We start from the raw sequence: 18,493 nt of genomic DNA, 5'->3' as shown, positions 1-18,493 counted from the left end.
CCGATTTTTGGACTACACAAACAGGCGCTTATATTAGGAATTAACTCGATTATCAACAGTCTGTATGTACATAATTTCAAGCAATTGTGTTCCATGCATACACAAACACAAAACTATATGTACATAAAATCGACTTTAGTATTGTAGAGAACTAGAGATCCAAACTCTTCTACACTCAAGACTGTAGAAATATATAGAGCCCAACCAGAGCCTTGCATGCACGGGAGAAGGCCAACAAGAAAATTTTCTATTTACCTCAACATTAAAAAGAAAAAAGAAAAAAGAAAAACGACTTGAGAGCTCAATTTTCACACTTGTGAAGAAAGCCAACATGAACAGATTTTTAATTAACAACAATTATATTTTGATTGAGGACCTTCACAGCTTTTGTCTCCATTCATGAGGTGGTTGGTCTGACATGCGACAGACCAGCCGCGAAACGCCTTTGTGATGGACGCTAGCAAATCCCTCTTCATATATATGGTGCATAGTTTAACGAATTTTTTTTTTTTTTGGTAAGCAAGAAATCTTATAGATGCATGACAAACATTGAAGGAACCCTACACAACTAATAAGAAAGTTATGTGCTGTTTTATATATATATATATATATATATATATATATATATATATATATATATATATATATATATATATATATATGAGGAAACTGTTAAGCTCACCACACTTATGGTGAGCTAGCTTGCCCAATCACATGGGTCCCACATTTTGGGGAGTGATCCAAACCATTCATTTGCAAGGCCTTATCATAGATAGGGGGTGTACCAAAAATCAGCTCCATAGGATCATCCTAACCCCTCCATTTGTGGAGGACAAAAATGGGGCAGATTTGTGTCTGTCCATTTTTGTCCTCCACAAATGGAGGGGTTAGGATGATCCTATGGAGCTGATTTTTGGTACACCCTTCATCTATGTAAGGGACTTTCAAATGAATGGTTTGGATCATCCTAACAAAGTGGGCCCCCATGTGATTGGGCAAGCTAGCTCACCATAAGTTTGGTGAGCTTAAGCTCACCAACAGTTTCCTCTATATGTATATATATATATATATATATATATATATATATATATATATATAGAGGAAACTGTTGGTGAGCTTAAGCTCACCAAACTTATGGTGAGCTAGCTTGCCCAATCACATGGGTCCCACATTTTGGGGAGTGATCCAAACCATTCATTTGCAAGGCCTTATCATAGATAGGGGGTGTACCAAAAATCAGCTCCATAGGATCATCCTAACCCCTCCATTTGTGGAGGACAACAATGGGGCAAATATGTGTCTGTCCATTTTTTTCCTCCACAAATGGAGGGGTTAGGATGATCCTATGGAGCTGATTTTTGGTACACCCCCCATCTATGTAAGGGACTTTCAAATGAATGGTTTGGATCATCCTAACAAAGTGGGCCCCCATGTGATTGGGCAAGCTAGCTCACCATAAGTTTGGTGAGCTTAAGCTCACCAACTGTTTCCTCATATATATATATATATATATATATATATATATATATATATATATATATATGGAAAAAATTTCTCATGGAAACTTTTCCTTGGAAAATTAATTTTCCACCGTTTGGCTAACTAATTTTCCATGGGTTTTTTTCCCAAAAACAAAGATCTCCCCTGTTTTCTTGGAGAATTTCATTCCTACTGGACCCTGAAAAATTCAGGTTTAATACAGTATTGGTTAAAAAAATGTGGTAAAAAAGCAGTGGAATAAACGAAAACACAAAAACATGTTTAATATGCTTATAATTTTGTCATTTTACAAAATAGTGACGGTAAAGTTAGAAAGTTGGCAAAAAACACATTTAATACGTTAAAAATGTTTTCTTAAAAAAATGGAGTTTTTTAGGGAAATTATATCAGCATAACCATATTTTAATAATTGCACAAACTCAGCTTGTCTTTTCTCTTTTAACGGGCTTGTGAGAGTTTTTTGCGAACTGTAGTAACCTTTGACAGCCCTTTTAAATAATAAAAGACAAGATGAGTTAGTGCAATTATCTAAACATGGTTGTGATGATATCATTTCCCTTCTTTATTGTAAAAGTTTTAAATGGAGTATTAAAAGATGAACCTACAAAACAAAACGTGTATTTTCAAAAATAAACATAAAACAACAACGTTTAAAACGAAGTTTTGCTAACTATGGCCAGAACATTGACTACTTGAAGTAGTCAAGAAAGTGACATTACATAGACCCTTTTTTAGGGATTTGCTAAGCTCCATCGCAAAAGGCTTTTCACAGCTGGTCTGTTGCATGTCAGACAAGCCACCTCATGAATGGAGACAAAAGTTGTTGTCTTCATTAACAAGACCAGCCGCGAAAACCCTTTTTGGGATGGATGCTAGCAATTCCCTTTTTTTTTTATAGGTAAGCTGGGGTTAGACAACACACCTACGAGTGTATCATTATACAAAAAGGATATTAGATCACAAAGCATCACCCCTATCCCTAGAGAACATTGCATAGAGCCATCATAAATTTCTCAAAGCGACGCTTTCTATTTTCTTACCAAAGTAATCAACTAAAAACAACAACAACAGTTCCAAATCTATGGTATAGTGATTGTCATTTCCTTCCGAAAGGAATCAACTAACACAAATGATAGTTCTAAAAATAGTATAATGATTGTCAATCATGAGAGCACTAGATTACCAATGGAGGCTTCTCATTCACGAAGAGGAAGCCTAATTTCACATTGGAATCTTCGAAAATCGGCTCTCAATATATGAGCTACTCCAAAACTCCTATCCCTCTTTTGGATTTTGTATTCCCTTTTGTCTCTATATTATCATATATATATATATATATATATATATATATATGTATATGCTGAAACAAAATGCTAGTTTAAAACTAGCCTACTAGAAGAGTTTTTCCTCCATCGGGCAAGGCGCAACAGGAAAGACAAGACATCAGAGGGGTCACGCAGTGAGTATGAAGCATTGGTGTCCTTTGGAACTGAAGATACAATAATCGGATACCCTTGTCCTCTTCTTTGTAATACCTGTAAACAGTTCCCAAATGGTATAAACACTAGCAGATTGAAGATAATTCAAAAGGAAATTGATAATTGCACAACCTTTGTTTTAATGGATACATGTCCCATCTTTGTATTTTAAACATCTCTTTTTGGTTGGTTTTCTCTAAATGGAGGGGTTCGAGTTTTGAAAGGATAGGTTGCAAACATAAGCTGTTTATTAGGGGATCTATAGGCAACCCAAAATGTGAGAACTTTGTTATGTTAAAGGTATAAGTTGTCGACTATGTTGCATCAGTAATATATTAAAATTTTAATATATTAAGTAAATATAATATTGTATTTTCATATAAACTTACTGTTAGGATGGATAAAACTTAAAACAAGCGGTAATTGTTAAAGGGTGGTAGCAATATTTGAAAAAAAAAAACATATAAAAGAAATCTGGAAGTGTTCCGGCAAATCGTGAAGTATTCGAATCTGACACAGGTATTTCGCTTAATTTTTTTTCTTTTTTTTTAATGGCACAGGTATTTTGCCTATTCAGAACAATTAGTACAACATATGCTCTTGAATGTTGTGGGTTGGATCAAATACCTTGAAAGCGTCTTCGTCCGTCCGATCGTCTCCTATGTACAACGGAAGGACGTCATTGGATTTTCCAAACCCTAGAGTGTCAAGTAAATATTCAAGGGCATGCCCTTTGTCCCACTGAATAGATGGGCGTATCTCAATTACCTGTTCAAGAAAATATATAAAATCACTATATGTTAAAGTAGAAGTTGGAGTACCATACTTGAGGAAACACAGAAAAGGAAAACCCAATTTTAATTTTTCTCAATAAGAAACAAAGGCTTTCCTAGAGCTCATTTCGAGACCGAGTTGGTTTTCTCCTGCATGGACAACACAACACGTAAATGGCGGATGATCTAGGCCATCCTGTGGTGGGTTATATTGATTGGAACAGATTGAATAATCCAAACCATCCGATCGATGGCCTTCAAATGGGCAATGAATAACAGAAGCGCCCAAGGGTCACAACTTTCAATAGATAGAAGCCCATTGATTGAATAGCTAGGATCATCTGAAAGGTATGATCTTTATATCATGGACTAGAAACAATCTCCACCCAAGGGTCTAACTTTCAATAGGTAATACTGCTTAAATGTCTGGAGAATTTCATAGTTTCACTAGCACAGAAAGGATGACAAAACATAGCAAAATGAAGCAAGGATGAGCTTATTTAAGACTGATCTTACCTTCCTCCCCCTTGTTATCCGAAAGTCAGGATACTCCTTGAGTACAGTCTTCACTATCTCTTCCAGGGTACTCCAATCCTGCATTTCACATGTAAATCTTTGAATGTAAATGCATAGAAATATACATGTCTCGTATTCTGATCAATGTTGTTTAATCTCAGTGTCTTTACGGGCAGCAGGATCGGTGAAATCATATAGTTTGAATCGGCCCCATTAGCCATACTTCTCTCTAATTGGGCCGCCCATTTCATCGGTCATCAGTAACTAATTTGCATGGTAATGTAATAGCCAGTAAAGTGCTTGTTGCCTCCTAAAATGGTTAGCGATTTGATATGATAATTTAGTATTTAATCAAATGAGTTCAACATTGTGACTTCCCTAGATTATATACATGGTAATAATCAAAGGTTTTTTGTTTATTGTGGATCTGTTTTATATTAGTCTTGAGCCCTGTCTTGATGGATTTCTCAAGACCAGTGTTTCTCTCTTTTTAAGTAATAATAAAAACTTTTGGTTCTGCCCCGGAGTCTTAATGCACAATTCCAGGTTTTTTTTTAAAAAAAAGAGTATTATTAGAGCTATATATTTCCCCTGCATTACCAGATTTTTCTATCTTAAGGTTAGAAATGGGTACCTCTTCACTGACCCGCCGGTAATGAACAGATAGGCAGAATTTATTGTTTTCAATCATTACACCGCTTACTTTCTTAGTTTTTTCCTCCAACACCTTGCTGATCTGGACATTAAATACATGAAGGTTAATCAGTGAACTGTGGCATTTTTTTTATTCTGAGATTAACAAAGTCAGGTAGCAGTTTCTTTGCTACCTCTTCAATTACTGGTAAGAATTCCTGTGCCGGTTGGAAGAGAACTGCTTCATTCCCCTGCAAGAAGGAAAATGAATTAGTGGCACAAATGTTAATAGAAACGCACTATGGAAAGATATGACAGTCATAAAATTTTAAAGGTGTATGGACTCAGTTGTAAAGTCAAACTGTAAGATTTTTATGTAGAGAGACCATTTTGAATTTCTTTCCTTCATCTTCTTTGGCTTTCTTCTCTACAGGTAGACATGGTTTTGTGATTTTTCAAGATTTTTGTTATGTAGAGACTAACAGATCCATGGGGGAACCAAGCCTAGATATGTTGATCGATGCCCTTATTCTTACATGGTTCGAATTTGGTGATTTACACTAATCATCTGGTCCAAGTTAAAATTACCTGATTCAAAATTAATACTTCACAGTGGAACCCAAGATTCTGTTTGGATTCTCATTCTCTGATACTCTAAGAAATCTAGGTTCTGAGAAGCAAGCAATAGTACATGTAGTGCAGAACATAAACCACATAACAGATAATGTTATAAAAAGTCCATACAAATTATCCAGGATAGTCTACAATCGATTCACAAACAGTTAAAGAAGTAGGGTTTCTAGATCTAGTATAGGGCTAAGAGAATGGAGATACTAACTCTCATCGTTACAGTCTTCACTGTTTAAATGATTGACTAGCCGAGTCAGTTTGGGACCTTCGTGTTAATAGAAAACTGCTCAGATTAGCCCGAGTTATCCTTGACTCATCCAATTGAAGTTGGTTTTAATTTTGGGGAAGTTCTTATTGAATACGGGTTTTTAAACGAAGGCATGAAAAATAATGCAGCGAGCAAAGGAAAGACAAAAAACAAACTGAGGAGCTGGATGATACTGCCTCATATTATGACGGACCAACAACAAAAAAGTCTAGTTTGTAAGGGCTGTGTTGCTCTGCATACATACGTGAAATGCACAACGTAGCTAACCTTTGTATCAAGAGAGTTGAAGAAGAATGGAGAATGGGGTTGGTGTTTGAGGGTGGAGTGTCGAGGCATTGGGTTTTTTAATTAGAGTGCACGAGCTGTGCTTTTATTAAAAAATAATTTAAGAAGAAAACACGTATATAGAGAAAATATATAAGATTTGCATTTTCAAAGAGACAACGAAGTGTTATATTCACCCGATAAAACAGGACTTGTGCAGGGCACAGCTACGATAAGAATTCGGTTGTGTCCAGGGCGAATCCATTTCTGATTAGTGTCTCCAAAGGTGTCCACACGGATTCGACACGGGGGGCAAAGAATCCATGCAACAGAGCTGAAGTCTAACCTATGGGTTTCTTGTTCACTATCTGATACATTCACGGTGATTTAAGAGCGAAACAGCCTCAATTGGCCATTTTAGTACCAAATTTGTTCACAATTCATGAGAACATTCAGCAAAATTTATAAGTATTCTCTTCAGATTTTTGTTAGTAGTTTTCTACATTCGCAATGAAATTAGGAGAGCTTAAGCAACATAGCAATTCCTAAGTCAGTAGGGTGTTCAAGGCAAACTCAGTACCTAAGATTAATGTTTTCTTTTCCCCTTCAATATAGAAAGAATTATAAAATAATCACTAGAGGATTAATATCTTTCATACATATATGAAATGAAATGGAGTTAACCTTTGTATCAACAACTCTGGATTGAAACTTGGTGTCACCATACTTGATAGGACGAAGAGGGGTCATGATATCCATCCCATGGCTTCCTGCATAGTACACGTCGCCCAACTGTACAAACTCGTATACCTGTAAGTAGCAAAATTTGAATTACATCTTATTAATCCACAAATGCACACGATAACCATCTAATTCCTATTTTACCTTGTCTCGGCACCTTCCACTAACAATGGCAGTTGGAAAATACCGTGCAACTTCACGTACAGCTGAACGCATCTGCACATGGAGCCAATTTCACAAAGTAAGGAAAATAGAAATCCCCATGGAACCTAACAAATTAGCCACATGTTTCTGTTAATAGATAGCTTACAGAGTCAGACATGAAAGCCTGATCAGGGTCGTCTACTATTGGCGACAGGGTTCCATCGTAATCTAAAAACACGACGACCCTTTTTCCCTTTGCTGCATTCATCATTCTATCAAACATCCGCAATGCTGAAGGGTATTTCATCTGCATTTCCACCGGTAATCCAATAGTTCAAGTTGATCAAAACAAGTGAGCAAAAAGTCGACAATATTCTGCAACTTCTAAAAATTATACAGAAATACTCTGTTTCTAGTTTTGAAAATGCAATTAGGTGTGGTGTTTTGTGATGCAATTTGGGGCGTTGTTGTTCTAATATGTAGCATATTTTGAGCCCAATTGCTGTAATACATAGAATGTGCTGAGATATGATGAGTCCTCCCATCTCATCACCATCCAACCTTTATGGGACGGTGACTATTTCATGCACAATGACATTTTACTATATATGGATGCCTCACATTGGATCATAACTGAAAACAATAACTTACAGTCCATGCAGTGTAGGATTCATCAACAGTGATAACATCAGGAGTTCCAAAACCAGATTCCTTTGTCTGCTGGACATCAGAAGGATTTGGTGAAATAGCCACCTCCAACCAATCTCTTCTCTCATCACACCGTGCTTTCGAGATGCTTTCCATTTTCTGTTGCTCTGCTTGCTGGTTCTGAATACCCATCCCCGGAAAAAGCTTGAAAATATTCTGAAATAACCTGCATGCATAGTTATAAAGTTTGGATTTGGGAATAAATCAACGAGGCAAATGTTTGGCACCATTGGGAAATGTTAAGGTCCTGTTCCTTTTAGACTGTGGCAACCGATTGTGAGCCCCAAACATTGGACTCAAAATTGAACGTAATTTTTAGTCCAAAAATCGGTTTCGGGTGCACAATCAGTTTACACATTCTAAAGCACACATATTATTATTACCATGCTTCTTAGACCCATCATGAACATGGGGCATACCTTAATTGAGATGAACCATTCACATGGTGATATCCACCTTAGACTGTCTATAGCACAAAAGTCAAACCATTTTAACCATCTTTTAAGAGCCTTTATAGTATGTATTACCATGCTTTATTGTATGTATAATATGCATACGATGATGACCACGATTCATCTAAACCGTTTCATTGAGCACACCACGCCTTAAAAGGTCCAATGTCCAAAAATTATTAAGATTGGGGGATTCTAAGTAAGCAATCAAGATCCATAAAAATTGCAATATACAACATCCAGATTCAATGACCAATAAAAACATTAAAGACACGGTTAAAATGGTTGATTTTTTGGGCTATATATGGAACCCACCACGTGAATGGTTTATCTCAATCAAGGAATGCCCTATGTGCATGATAGATCTAGGAAGAACGGTAACAAGATGTATTCAAGAAGCATTGATTATTTAACTAGTTGTCAAAGGTTATTAGAATCCCGAAAAGATACTCCGAATCCAATTAAAGAAAAGAAAAGGTGTGATTGCTCCTTTAACAAAATAGGTAGTACCAATTGTTATTAAAGTGGTGGATGAATCAAAATCAAGCCAAGGTGGAGAATGTTGAGATCATAGTTACTAGGGTGGGAAACGAAATGTGAAACGGAAACGGGAAACGCATGACAAAAAATATAGGGGAAACGAGAAACAATAGAAAATCGTATGAGAAATGTCTTAGGAAATGATGTGTTTTTTCCAAAATGATTTTCGTAAGTTCCTCACATGTTTCCTACACGTTTCATATGCACTTTCTACGAGTGTTGCATACGTTTATCCCTCGTTTACACATTATTTACATAAGTTTTCCATATGTTTGCCATGTGTTTTAGAAACATTTCTCCAATTTTCTGTCATATTTTGGAAACATTTCTGAAATGTGTTTCCCTCATTTTAGAGGAAACGAGTTTCCCAACAGCGAGAAACGCGTTTTATGGGAAACAGGTTTCCCACCCGCCCAAGGAGTTTCTAGCAACTATGGTTGAGATTGCCTTGAATTTGTGACGTAAGGCTCTAAAACTTAGCTACGTTTATAAGAAGGAGAGAAAACGTGTTTCTCTTCAATGGGAGGCTGTTTGTGTGGCAGCTACAAAGATGAGATGAGAGAAAGAAAGGAAGAGAAAAAGTTGATTCTTCTTGGGTTTTATCTCTTGAGTTCTTCTTGGGTTTTGCATTTGTAGTTAACTCGATCTGTCTTATTACTTGCATCCTAGGGATTTGCTAAGCAATTTCGCGGAAAGCCATTTCCCAGCTGGCTTTTGCATGTGTGAACAGCCACGCAGGTTGACTTTTTGGCTGATTTTGTATTATTCATTTAATTCATCTGAGGTGGCTGTTCTCACATGCAAAAGCCATCCGCGAAATGGCTTTCCGCCAAATTTCCCTTTACTATAAAGTTTAAACTTCTCTTGTCTTGATACTTGCATCCTTCTATATAGTGTCAAGTTTAAACTTCTCTCATAGTTATTACAATTCCTTCAACAACCGGTGACAGAAGATTAAAAAAAGAGGTGTGTAAGCATAGAGATAGTGAGTTGACAATGTCCGCACCTTAATTAAAGTATATAGTTTGAAGAGTACCTCTTACAACTCGAAGAATACTCTCCTATCTGTATCCTCTTACACCCAAAATGCGTCAATCTCTGTCCTGCCAAACAGGCCGTTATCTTGTTAGATGCTTTGTAGGAAAAGGTAAGCAGAAAAAAAAAGGAAACAACCCAATAAACAGATTAGAAAAAGGTATTCGGCTTATGCAGAACAAAAGGAAACAACCCAATAAACAAATAAGGAAAACACTTCTAAAACGGGATCCCTTCTCAAAAATAAATACGGGATGAGTATGGCCGAATGATTTGGCAATCTTAACGCATAGTTGAGATATGCGCCCCTAGGGGTGGACATGGTTCCGGTTCGAACCGAACCGGCACATATGGTTCGGTTCCATATTTATATGGTTCGGTTCCGGTTCTGATATCCTGGAACCGATGGAAATTCAGTTCGGTTCTGGGTTTGGGATCCCGGAACCGAAAACTGAACCGAGAACCGACCCTCACCTTAAAACCCAATGCCTCATCGCTTGATAAAGTCAACCCATCCCCTTTTAATTCACCCCTCTTTAACGTGTTGCTTTGCCTTTAAAATTTTAATTCACCCCCAAATTTGTGCTTGATTATTCCAAATTTGTGCATGTTTGTAGGTCATATATAATTTTCGCATTGCACAAAATTGTGCAAATTTGTGCCTGATTATTCCAAATTTGTGCATGTTAGTCTTTGTACTTCATATATAAACAGGACCGAACCGATTATAAATATGATCAGGCAAAATATCTACATTTAGTGAAGGTCGGGTAAACCTATAACCGAACCGAACCGAACCGATTATATATGGTTCTGGTTCGGTTCGGTTCGGTTCCAAACATATATGGTTCGGTTCTGGTTCCAATTTCAGGGAACCGATTATATATGGTTCGGTTCTGGGTATACCCCAAAACCGAACCGAACCGAACCGAACCATGTCCACCCCTATGCGCCCCACTTTGTTTGTTTTATGTGCAGGTGACCCGATAGAAGATCCCGTTTTACTAGCAACCCTCAACAAATAACAAAGGGTGGTACTTTTATCGTACCACTCACACGGGACTTGAGGGGCGGGCACCATATAATTTATCTAAAAAGGGTACTGGCTTGGGCTACTGGTGAAGAAAATCCAAAGTCATGATCCCTTCTGATTTGATATGGTACTGCCATGAAATGTCATGGGTCCAATCCCTTTCAGCACAAAGGAGCATGTGGACCACAAATTACATGGGAAGAGAAAAAAGATAAAAGACAAGTATGGTAGACCATGGTATCTACAAGACCCCTCCGATGACCATGGAAAGTTGGAAACTGTGGTCTGCCCCGTGAAGCATGTGGATCCTCGTGAAATCATCGATACCCCGTTGTGTTCTCTAATGGGAATGAAGAGCTTAATTTTCAAGGCTTCAACCCGGAGCTCCTCATTGGTTTTCTCTATTCCTAATTGCTAGTTTTTGTGTTTGGACATTTCCGTGATCTGAAAAATGCAAGTTCCAATGTATATTTTGGTGAAATTTTCGTACTTTAGGGTTGAGGTATTATATAAGGTTTTCTGTAATCTCCGTATAGTGCAAACTTTTTTATCATTTGTTTTTCAGTAGGTACTATTTTGTTCTTGTGTGTGCTTGTTTGATTTCTCCATTTTATTTTTTGGTTTCCATCGAACCCAAGTTAAATAATTTTCACGACATACGATATGAATGCCCAAGACATATCTATTCATGAAAATTGTATAATTGTTCATTGACCCCATGTATGCAATTCACAATTTCTTCTATAACTTGTTATTCTCTAGTTTGTAATTCTTTTTGTTAGGCTGTCGTGAAGATAGAAGATCCTGTGCCACGTTGAGGGATTCCCGAGCGTGATTAGTCTTGTGACAATCATGTAATAAGGAGAGCTTATTAAATTGAAAGGCTGAAAGTAAATGGAGACCCAATTTAATATATAATAAGTTAGATGCGATGACTCAACCTTACATGGCAGAACAGGGATGGTCTTATAGTGGGGTTGAAATCAGCTGAGTCAGATGATAGCGACCATAGCTAGAGTTCAAGAGGCACAACCAAGTTAAATGAAAATCATGATGGGTGTTAGCCTATTCGGTTATATTCCATAACTAGCAAGTAGCCAACTAAATTAGCAGGTAGTTGTATGAGCATTTTCTCATCTTCTTCTTTTTATCCCTTCTGTTGTGTAAAAGAAAGACAATTATACTGATGCATTGTCATGGGTGACACAGACAGTAGGACCCACACTGACACCTTTACATATAATCTATTGGTCCACTTAGTCCACCAAACTTGTCAGCAAGTTAGAGGGAGTCATAACAGCCTTTCCAAAAACAACAAAGCATTGATTGATGGGCAGAGAGAAAAATACAACAATGAAAGAGAAATCACAGGTAATGAAGCAACTGATCAAAGATAGCATTTATAGTGTTTATGTTTTATGGAAGGGATATTTGGTGGGGTTATGATCTCTGAATCGGGTTGGTGCTTCTAGAAGGGTATAGCATGTATAGTGTTTATGTTTGTGTCTGTGCGCAGAGAGAGAGAGAGAGAGAGAGATTCCCGTAAAACGCCACGTGCAGTCTCTTCACGTCCCACTCAACTTTCAGAGCCTTGCCAAGTCATCAATAATGGAGCGTTGGGGGCCACAAAAGAATATACACAGTGACAGGAGCACTCATTTCGTGTCCGGTGAAGGGTTTTTTAGAGTTATTCTATCCATCTTATAACCCATTAGTCATCAATCCTGCCCTTTTGAATTGAAGAAAGACAAGAGCAAGACTTTTTTATTCAAGAATTTCTTATTCATGAGGGGTTTCTTGTCTTTTGTGCTTACCCAAGGAAAAGGGTTCCGCACCTGATTCAGATTGTGTGGAAGTTAAGAACAAATATATGAGAAATGATATTGCCACCTATTGCTACTAACTTTTGTCAAGGGCGGTGGCAAATATTAAATAGAACGAACATGTGGAATGGGAGAAGAAAGAAAGTTTACTTGACCATTGAAAAGCTTCCAACAAAAAAGATTGATGGAAACAAAGGAGGTGGCAAAACTAACTCACTTTAACCTAATTTCCAAAGAATGGAAGTTTATTATTCTATTTTGATTTTAACTTTGGGAATGTGAACACGAAAGGTTGAAAAGAAAGCTTGTTCCACGTCAAGAAACTGTCGGTTATGAGGGGAAATTGAAAAAAGAAACGAGAAGAGGCTTGAAGGCGTGGCTCTATCTGACACCCACTGGGAAAAAAAAAAAAAAAACAAATGCTGTGTGTTAAAGAAAAAGTTAGTGATTTTGGATTTTTAAAATCATGTATTTTACATGTTTTTGTGTTTTGGAAAATATTTTATCAAAGGCGTTTGGGAAAAAGAAAATATTTTCTTGGAAAGATTTGCTTTTACAAAAGGATGTAGAAGTGTAGTTGAAAAGATAGTCCCGTACCGGATGAGAGAAAAGAAAGAGAAGGGCTTATAAAGCACTACACTTTTCTATTACTTGTTTGATTGCACATTGGGTTGAACCCATAGTTGGACCCGCGGGACGGTGCAACGCACCGTTCGCGCACGCCCGCGGCGTGGGCAATGGGCTATAGGGCGCATAGTGGCGCTTTTTTAGGCGCACTTTGCACTTCGCACGTAAATAGTGTGATCAAATGGGTTGTGTCCCTTCCCCCAACGGTCAAGTGCCAAGGGGGTGCGATCCATACCATAGATGGTTGATCTAACGATGGCTGGGTTGGAGAGAGGTTTTACTCAAACCAACAGTCACCTCTAGGATTGATCTGGACCGTTCAATATCAATGGGTGCGATCTAACGGTCAGATTTCAAACATTCTGGAAAGGTGCCCTGTAGAGGTGTTTTTCACTCTGAAAAGACACCATGTGGTCTACAAATGTGCAGAATTCGGTCATTTCACATAGGAAAACGAATTGGCAATTCTGACAGACTTTACACTCTCTTCTACACTCCTACAAAATTCCCAAGTATTTCTACATACTGTTTTTCTTTTGTTTACTGTTCTAGATACTGTTTTTCTGCAGAAACGTTATCTAGAAATTTCTCTAAGGCTTGAAATTTCGGAAGGGCATTTCGGGTTTGATTCCACTAGTGCTAAGCGTCATCAAACATTAATAGGGCTTCCATACTAGGCTTCATTGTATCTTGGAGGCAATTCGCGGATCCCCTTTGCACACTATTAGTGGGGGCGAATCTTGTCTTAAGAAAAGTGATATCACGCCTTGAAGCAACAAGTTTCTGTTTTCTATCAACAACAGTATCCTCAATTTGTTCCAACAAGACTCGAGTCCAAAGGTTGGGCGTGGAAAATATTAAAAAAATTACAAGAGTTTAAAGTTTCTTATACGGTGTGCACAAATATGGGTATTGTATACAAATACAATGGCTTTCAGTTATACGTCGCTGTCGTGGAGAGAAAGTGAAGATAACAAGAACATGTGTCTCTTGCCTAGGTAGACATATCACTATCAAAAGCTAGGCGAGAAAATGGTTAGGATCTCGTAGGATGATTGGCAAGGAGGAATTTTTCATTTGATAAAAAGGAGTAATATTTGGATTAAAATAGAGGATCTCGTAGGATGATTATGCAAAAAAAAAAAATGTCTTAAGATATCATAGCATATACCCAAATAACAGCAAAAAAACAACAACGTTCTTCGAAAGGTAGTGTAAAATAATAGAAAATTATATTAATTTTGGATGATTTACAATAGAGATCAAGGTGTGCCTATATTGAGCACATACATGATAAACATAGAAAGAGATCAAGCAGACTATGGAAAGAGATAATGATGAAATATTCTAATCTAATCTACTTACTAATTAAACCTAGCTGCCTATTCTAGTGGGTTGCCTCATTAACTAACTTCCCTAATCTCCCACAAGAAGATCTAACGGTGAGATCTACACCTAATCCAACGGTGGATCTCACATAGGATGGATCTCACATATTCTAACAGGTAGAGAAAAGGCTAAATAGTGTTTTACATTTATAGCATGAGAACTGCTCTAGACCTTACTTTTCTCTGTTGGGATTTTGGATATAAAAGGGAGAAAAAACTGTAAAGCAATGGTAGAAAGAGGGTGACCACTAGACTTTCTTTGGGACTCACATGTGCCACATGGACGTGATCAGATCAGTTTGATCCAACTTGCAAACACAAGTCTAGACCATTGGTGTTGGCCCCACTTAGTTTGGATGATCCTAAAACTTCAATTTAAAGAACCTGAAGGCCTTAATCCTACGGATGAGATCTATGCTCGGCATGAAACGAGGAACCTGAGATTGAGAATTAGAATTGATCGTGATGGTATTCATTCATAACTTTGACTCAAATTGTAAAACCAAATATTAATCACAAAAACAATATTTTCTTTAAATCCAAAATAAAAAATAGATACGTTACGAAAAGACAGTCCCCCCATCAGTCTGATCTACTAATCCTAACCCTTGATAGAATAACGTTATCCTTCTAGTGTTCCACCAAGAAAAGTTTCAGGTTTGAGTGTTTTCTAGCCTTATCTTGAGTATGAGATCTCTGTTGGGCGTGGGACTGGAACTCACTATATAACCTAGTGGTGGATAATTGGATTAACAGTCCCGATCACCAAACACATATGCCACATGCATGGTAGGCCAGGCCTCCCTAATTAATTTGGACTGATTCTATTCTAAATGGTACAAAATAAAGAAAATATGGGCCTAAAAATGTCATTGCCTTAGTTTCTTTGAAAAGGTATATTTCATAAGAGCCACGCTGTTTTCGAATTTTCTAGAAAATCTTGGAAAGGAAAAATATTTCTAAAATTTTCTATTTTTTACACGCTAAAAAATATAACTTAAACAAACTCTAGTCAATTTTTTTCCTAAAAGGACATTCAATTTATGACTATCTATCCAAATTAACCATAATACAAGGAATTTGCTAGTCCGACATGAATGATGACAAAATCTGCTGAAAAATAAACCTTTGTGGCTGGTCTGACATGCGACAGACGCGATGGACCCTAGCAAATCCCTCATATTATTTCCCCCTAAATTTTGAAAAGAAAATTTTTCGTAAGAAAAAGATTTTCGATTAGAAAAGTTTACCTAGCAATCCAAACAGGGCCATAGTCAGGGCAGAGGTGAAACAAGGTGGATTACCAAATTTTAATGGTTAAAGGTAATATTCTTTTTAAATCAAAATCCTTAGGCATATTCTTTTCAATCTCCTGTTGGATTACCAAATTTGAATAGTTAAAGGTAAATATTCTTTTTAGGGATTTGCTAGAGTCCATCACAAAAGGCATTTCATGGCTGATCTGTGGCATGTCAGACCAGCCACAGACCATCCGCGAAATGTCTTTTGCAAACGCTAGCAATTTCCTTCTTTTTAAATCCAAGCCCTGATCATAATCTTTTCAGGGAGAAATGAACGGGTGCCGGAGTACCGAATCAGGTACCGTCCAAACTACCGTTGATGGAATGAGGAACTCTCATGTGAAGAACGGTGGGACCACGCGAATCCACAGCTCAACATAGGTGGGCCCCACCATTTCCACCAAAGGAGGCACGTGCAGTAGTTACTTTGGTACTCCCGACGAGCCCGGTCATCTGCTCCGACACGCGCGAAGAGATATCTGCCACGTATTGCAAACCAGTGCCCCCCATAAAGGCACTGATCAAATGACCAAAATACCCTCATCCGTCATCATCGAGTTCCCTCGGAAGGAAAGTTGTTAATGTGGAGAAAAAGAAAAAGAGCTTTAACCGCCTCAAGTTTCAGACGCCCAAAAAAAAAACAACCTAAAAGAAAATAAAATACTGGAAAAATGTTAAAGAGTGAACTCGGAAGGAAAACCTAATTTTATTCCCCTACCAAAGTTCGATTTCGCAGAGGTTGATTGAGATCTCAGCCCTCTATTTATTAAAAAAAAATAGTAGGTAGAATCTAGTAATCTACAATGTTTCAAAACTAGATCTTTAGATAAAGACACAAGACTACTTTTCAACGGTTTTCAGTTAATCTCGATTGTGAAATTTTAGCTCCAATGGAAATGATAAAGAGAAGCTTCAAACATTCTCAGAGGAAAAGATAAAGTAATATAGTATTCTCATATGAAAATGATGAAAAATAAATCTGTAATATTGCATTATCAGAAATGAAGATTCAGAAAAAAAAAAAAATATATAAACGGAATCCGCTCTAAACGCTGAAAATACGGTAAGAAAGGAAGGGACAAGGTATGTAATCGAGATCTACCATTTTTTCCACATAAAATCATCGATTAATTTACTACGCGTAAGATTCTCAAAATCTTATACGATTATGCAGAGATCTGGAGGAGAAAAACATAAAAAAGAGCTAATAATCCGTAATGTAAATTAACAGAAAAAGAAATGTAAGAAGGGAAAGAGAAGGTTATTACCGATTTTTCCTTTTTCTCTGAGAAGATTTGCACGTGACCGCCACGTATATGCACGTGCCTCTCTCTCTCTCTCTCTCCTTGAAGAAGGAGCTCGTGAAGAGAAAACGAGCACCGTGAACAGTTAGAGAGAGAAGCGAGAGATGGGATAGAAAAGAGGAGGGAGGGCGAAGAGAAATTGAGGGGAGAGGGAGAAGAGAAGTAACGGACTAATGGGTATTTATAGAGGAGAAGAGAGAGCATAGAGATTTGGAATCTCTTTATTCACGGGATTCTTTCTGTTAAAACTTTAAGAAATTACTAAAAATTTCACGACTTTTGATTTCACACTATTTGTCCTCATTCAAATGTCCCTCTATATTCCCATAATGTCACTTCTATCCTTAAAAAACCTCATTATTTAAAGACAACAACAACAACAAAAAAAAAAGTAATTTCTTCCTAATTTTCATTACTCAACAAAAATAAATAAAGTAGTTTCTTCCTAATTTTACTCCACTTACAGTCATCAATGGCTAGTGCTAAGGAATTTATAAGAGCTCCCTTTCGCTTTGGCTTTCGAACGTTGTACTTCTCAGAAACATGGGAAAGTTAATTTGAATATTTCTTACCGAATCTAAATTCCGTAAATTAAATTAGCGGGAATGTGCACCGATCTATTATGAGTTCTCCGCTTTACACTTTACTTAATTAATTCCATAGCACCAGTGCAAGTTGCAAGATTACCCAATTGAAGCTTTTATGAGAGTGAGACGGTGATCCAGATATACCGCAAGACTGCATGGGACATCTGGATTGGAAGAAATCAGGTCGAAAGGGCAAGTAAAGTTTCCAACACGCACCATATCTTCCGAAAGGCATAACTTTGCCTATGGGTGTCAGAATAGCTATAAATGCATGTGGTTGGAAAATGTGCGATGAGGTCGTTAAGAGGATTGAAATTCGGTTTAAAGTTAAAATTTATTATTAATACTAAGTTTTTATCCTGCTTGCTCTTAATCATTTTAGGGTGTCGACCATCTCATTAAAATATAATTTTCTTAACTAAGGGTTGGTAACAGATTTTAGTAAGTTTCTTAATTTTATTATTTTAGAAAAATAACTATTTTCGGTAAAAATTCTTTTGGTGCCACTCATTCGCCCCGCCCCCCCCCACAGCTGCATTGTGATAATCAAGCAGCTCTTCATATTGCCGCTAATCCTGTCTTCTATGAACAGGAGCGGCTACAGTGCGGTATTCTTTCCACGCCTATTTTCCTTCTAGGTTCCATCTTGCCTATATCCTTACTAAGGCCCTTAGACGTGATCAATTTCACAATTTTCTTTTCAAGTTGGGCATTCGAGATCTTCATGCTCCAACTTAAGGGGGAGTAT

General features: G+C 37.3%; 1 protein-coding gene across 3 annotated transcripts; it reads right to left on the bottom strand.

Annotated features, from left to right (window-relative positions):
- Positions 1-2,507: 2,507 nt before the first annotated feature.
- Positions 2,508-17,381, bottom strand: LOC143861981 (putative trehalose-phosphate phosphatase 6). 3 transcript variants are annotated; one of them, XM_077372964.1, is made up of 11 exons: positions 17,123-17,381; positions 9,684-9,745; positions 7,599-7,821; positions 7,114-7,254; positions 6,948-7,019; positions 6,747-6,872; positions 5,095-5,151; positions 4,902-5,003; positions 4,268-4,345; positions 3,606-3,746; positions 2,508-3,035 (listed from the first exon to the last, which is right to left on the bottom strand). In XM_077372964.1, exons 1-11 carry the CDS (start codon positions 17,360-17,362, stop codon positions 2,874-2,876), a joined length of 1,404 nt encoding a protein of 467 aa, XP_077229079.1. In that variant the 5' UTR covers positions 17,363-17,381; the 3' UTR covers positions 2,508-2,873. The 3 variants fall into 3 exon arrangements, with proteins under 3 accessions (XP_077229079.1, XP_077229080.1, XP_077229081.1); XM_077372965.1 differs by having other exon boundaries at positions 9,684-9,750; positions 17,123-17,262; XM_077372966.1 differs by having other exon boundaries at positions 7,599-7,811; positions 9,684-9,750; positions 17,123-17,262.
- Between the last annotated feature and the right edge of the window lie 1,112 nt (positions 17,382-18,493).

This window comes from Tasmannia lanceolata, unplaced genomic scaffold (genome assembly GCF_043159265.1).
Source record: "Tasmannia lanceolata isolate RefF3 unplaced genomic scaffold, GAP_Taslan_0.1 ptg000037l, whole genome shotgun sequence".
NCBI classification, from domain to species: domain Eukaryota; kingdom Viridiplantae; phylum Streptophyta; class Magnoliopsida; order Canellales; family Winteraceae; genus Tasmannia; species Tasmannia lanceolata.
The sequence above is the reverse complement of the archived record's forward strand: the minus strand, read 5'-3'. Positions and strand labels throughout refer to the sequence as shown.

Excerpts from the sequence above, each read along its gene's own strand:
- LOC143861981 (XM_077372964.1), bottom strand. The coding sequence starts at position 17,362 with ATGCTCTCTCTTCTCCTCTATAAATACCCATTAGTCCGTTACTTCTCT. Across the intron at positions 7,822-9,683 it reads TATTCTTCGAGTTGTAAGAG|GTTATTTCAGAATATTTTCA; the intron begins GTACTCTTCAAA and ends CTATGCATGCAG. Across the intron at positions 6,873-6,947 it reads GTGGAAGGTGCCGAGACAAG|GTATACGAGTTTGTACAGTT; the intron begins GTAAAATAGGAA and ends TGCTACTTACAG.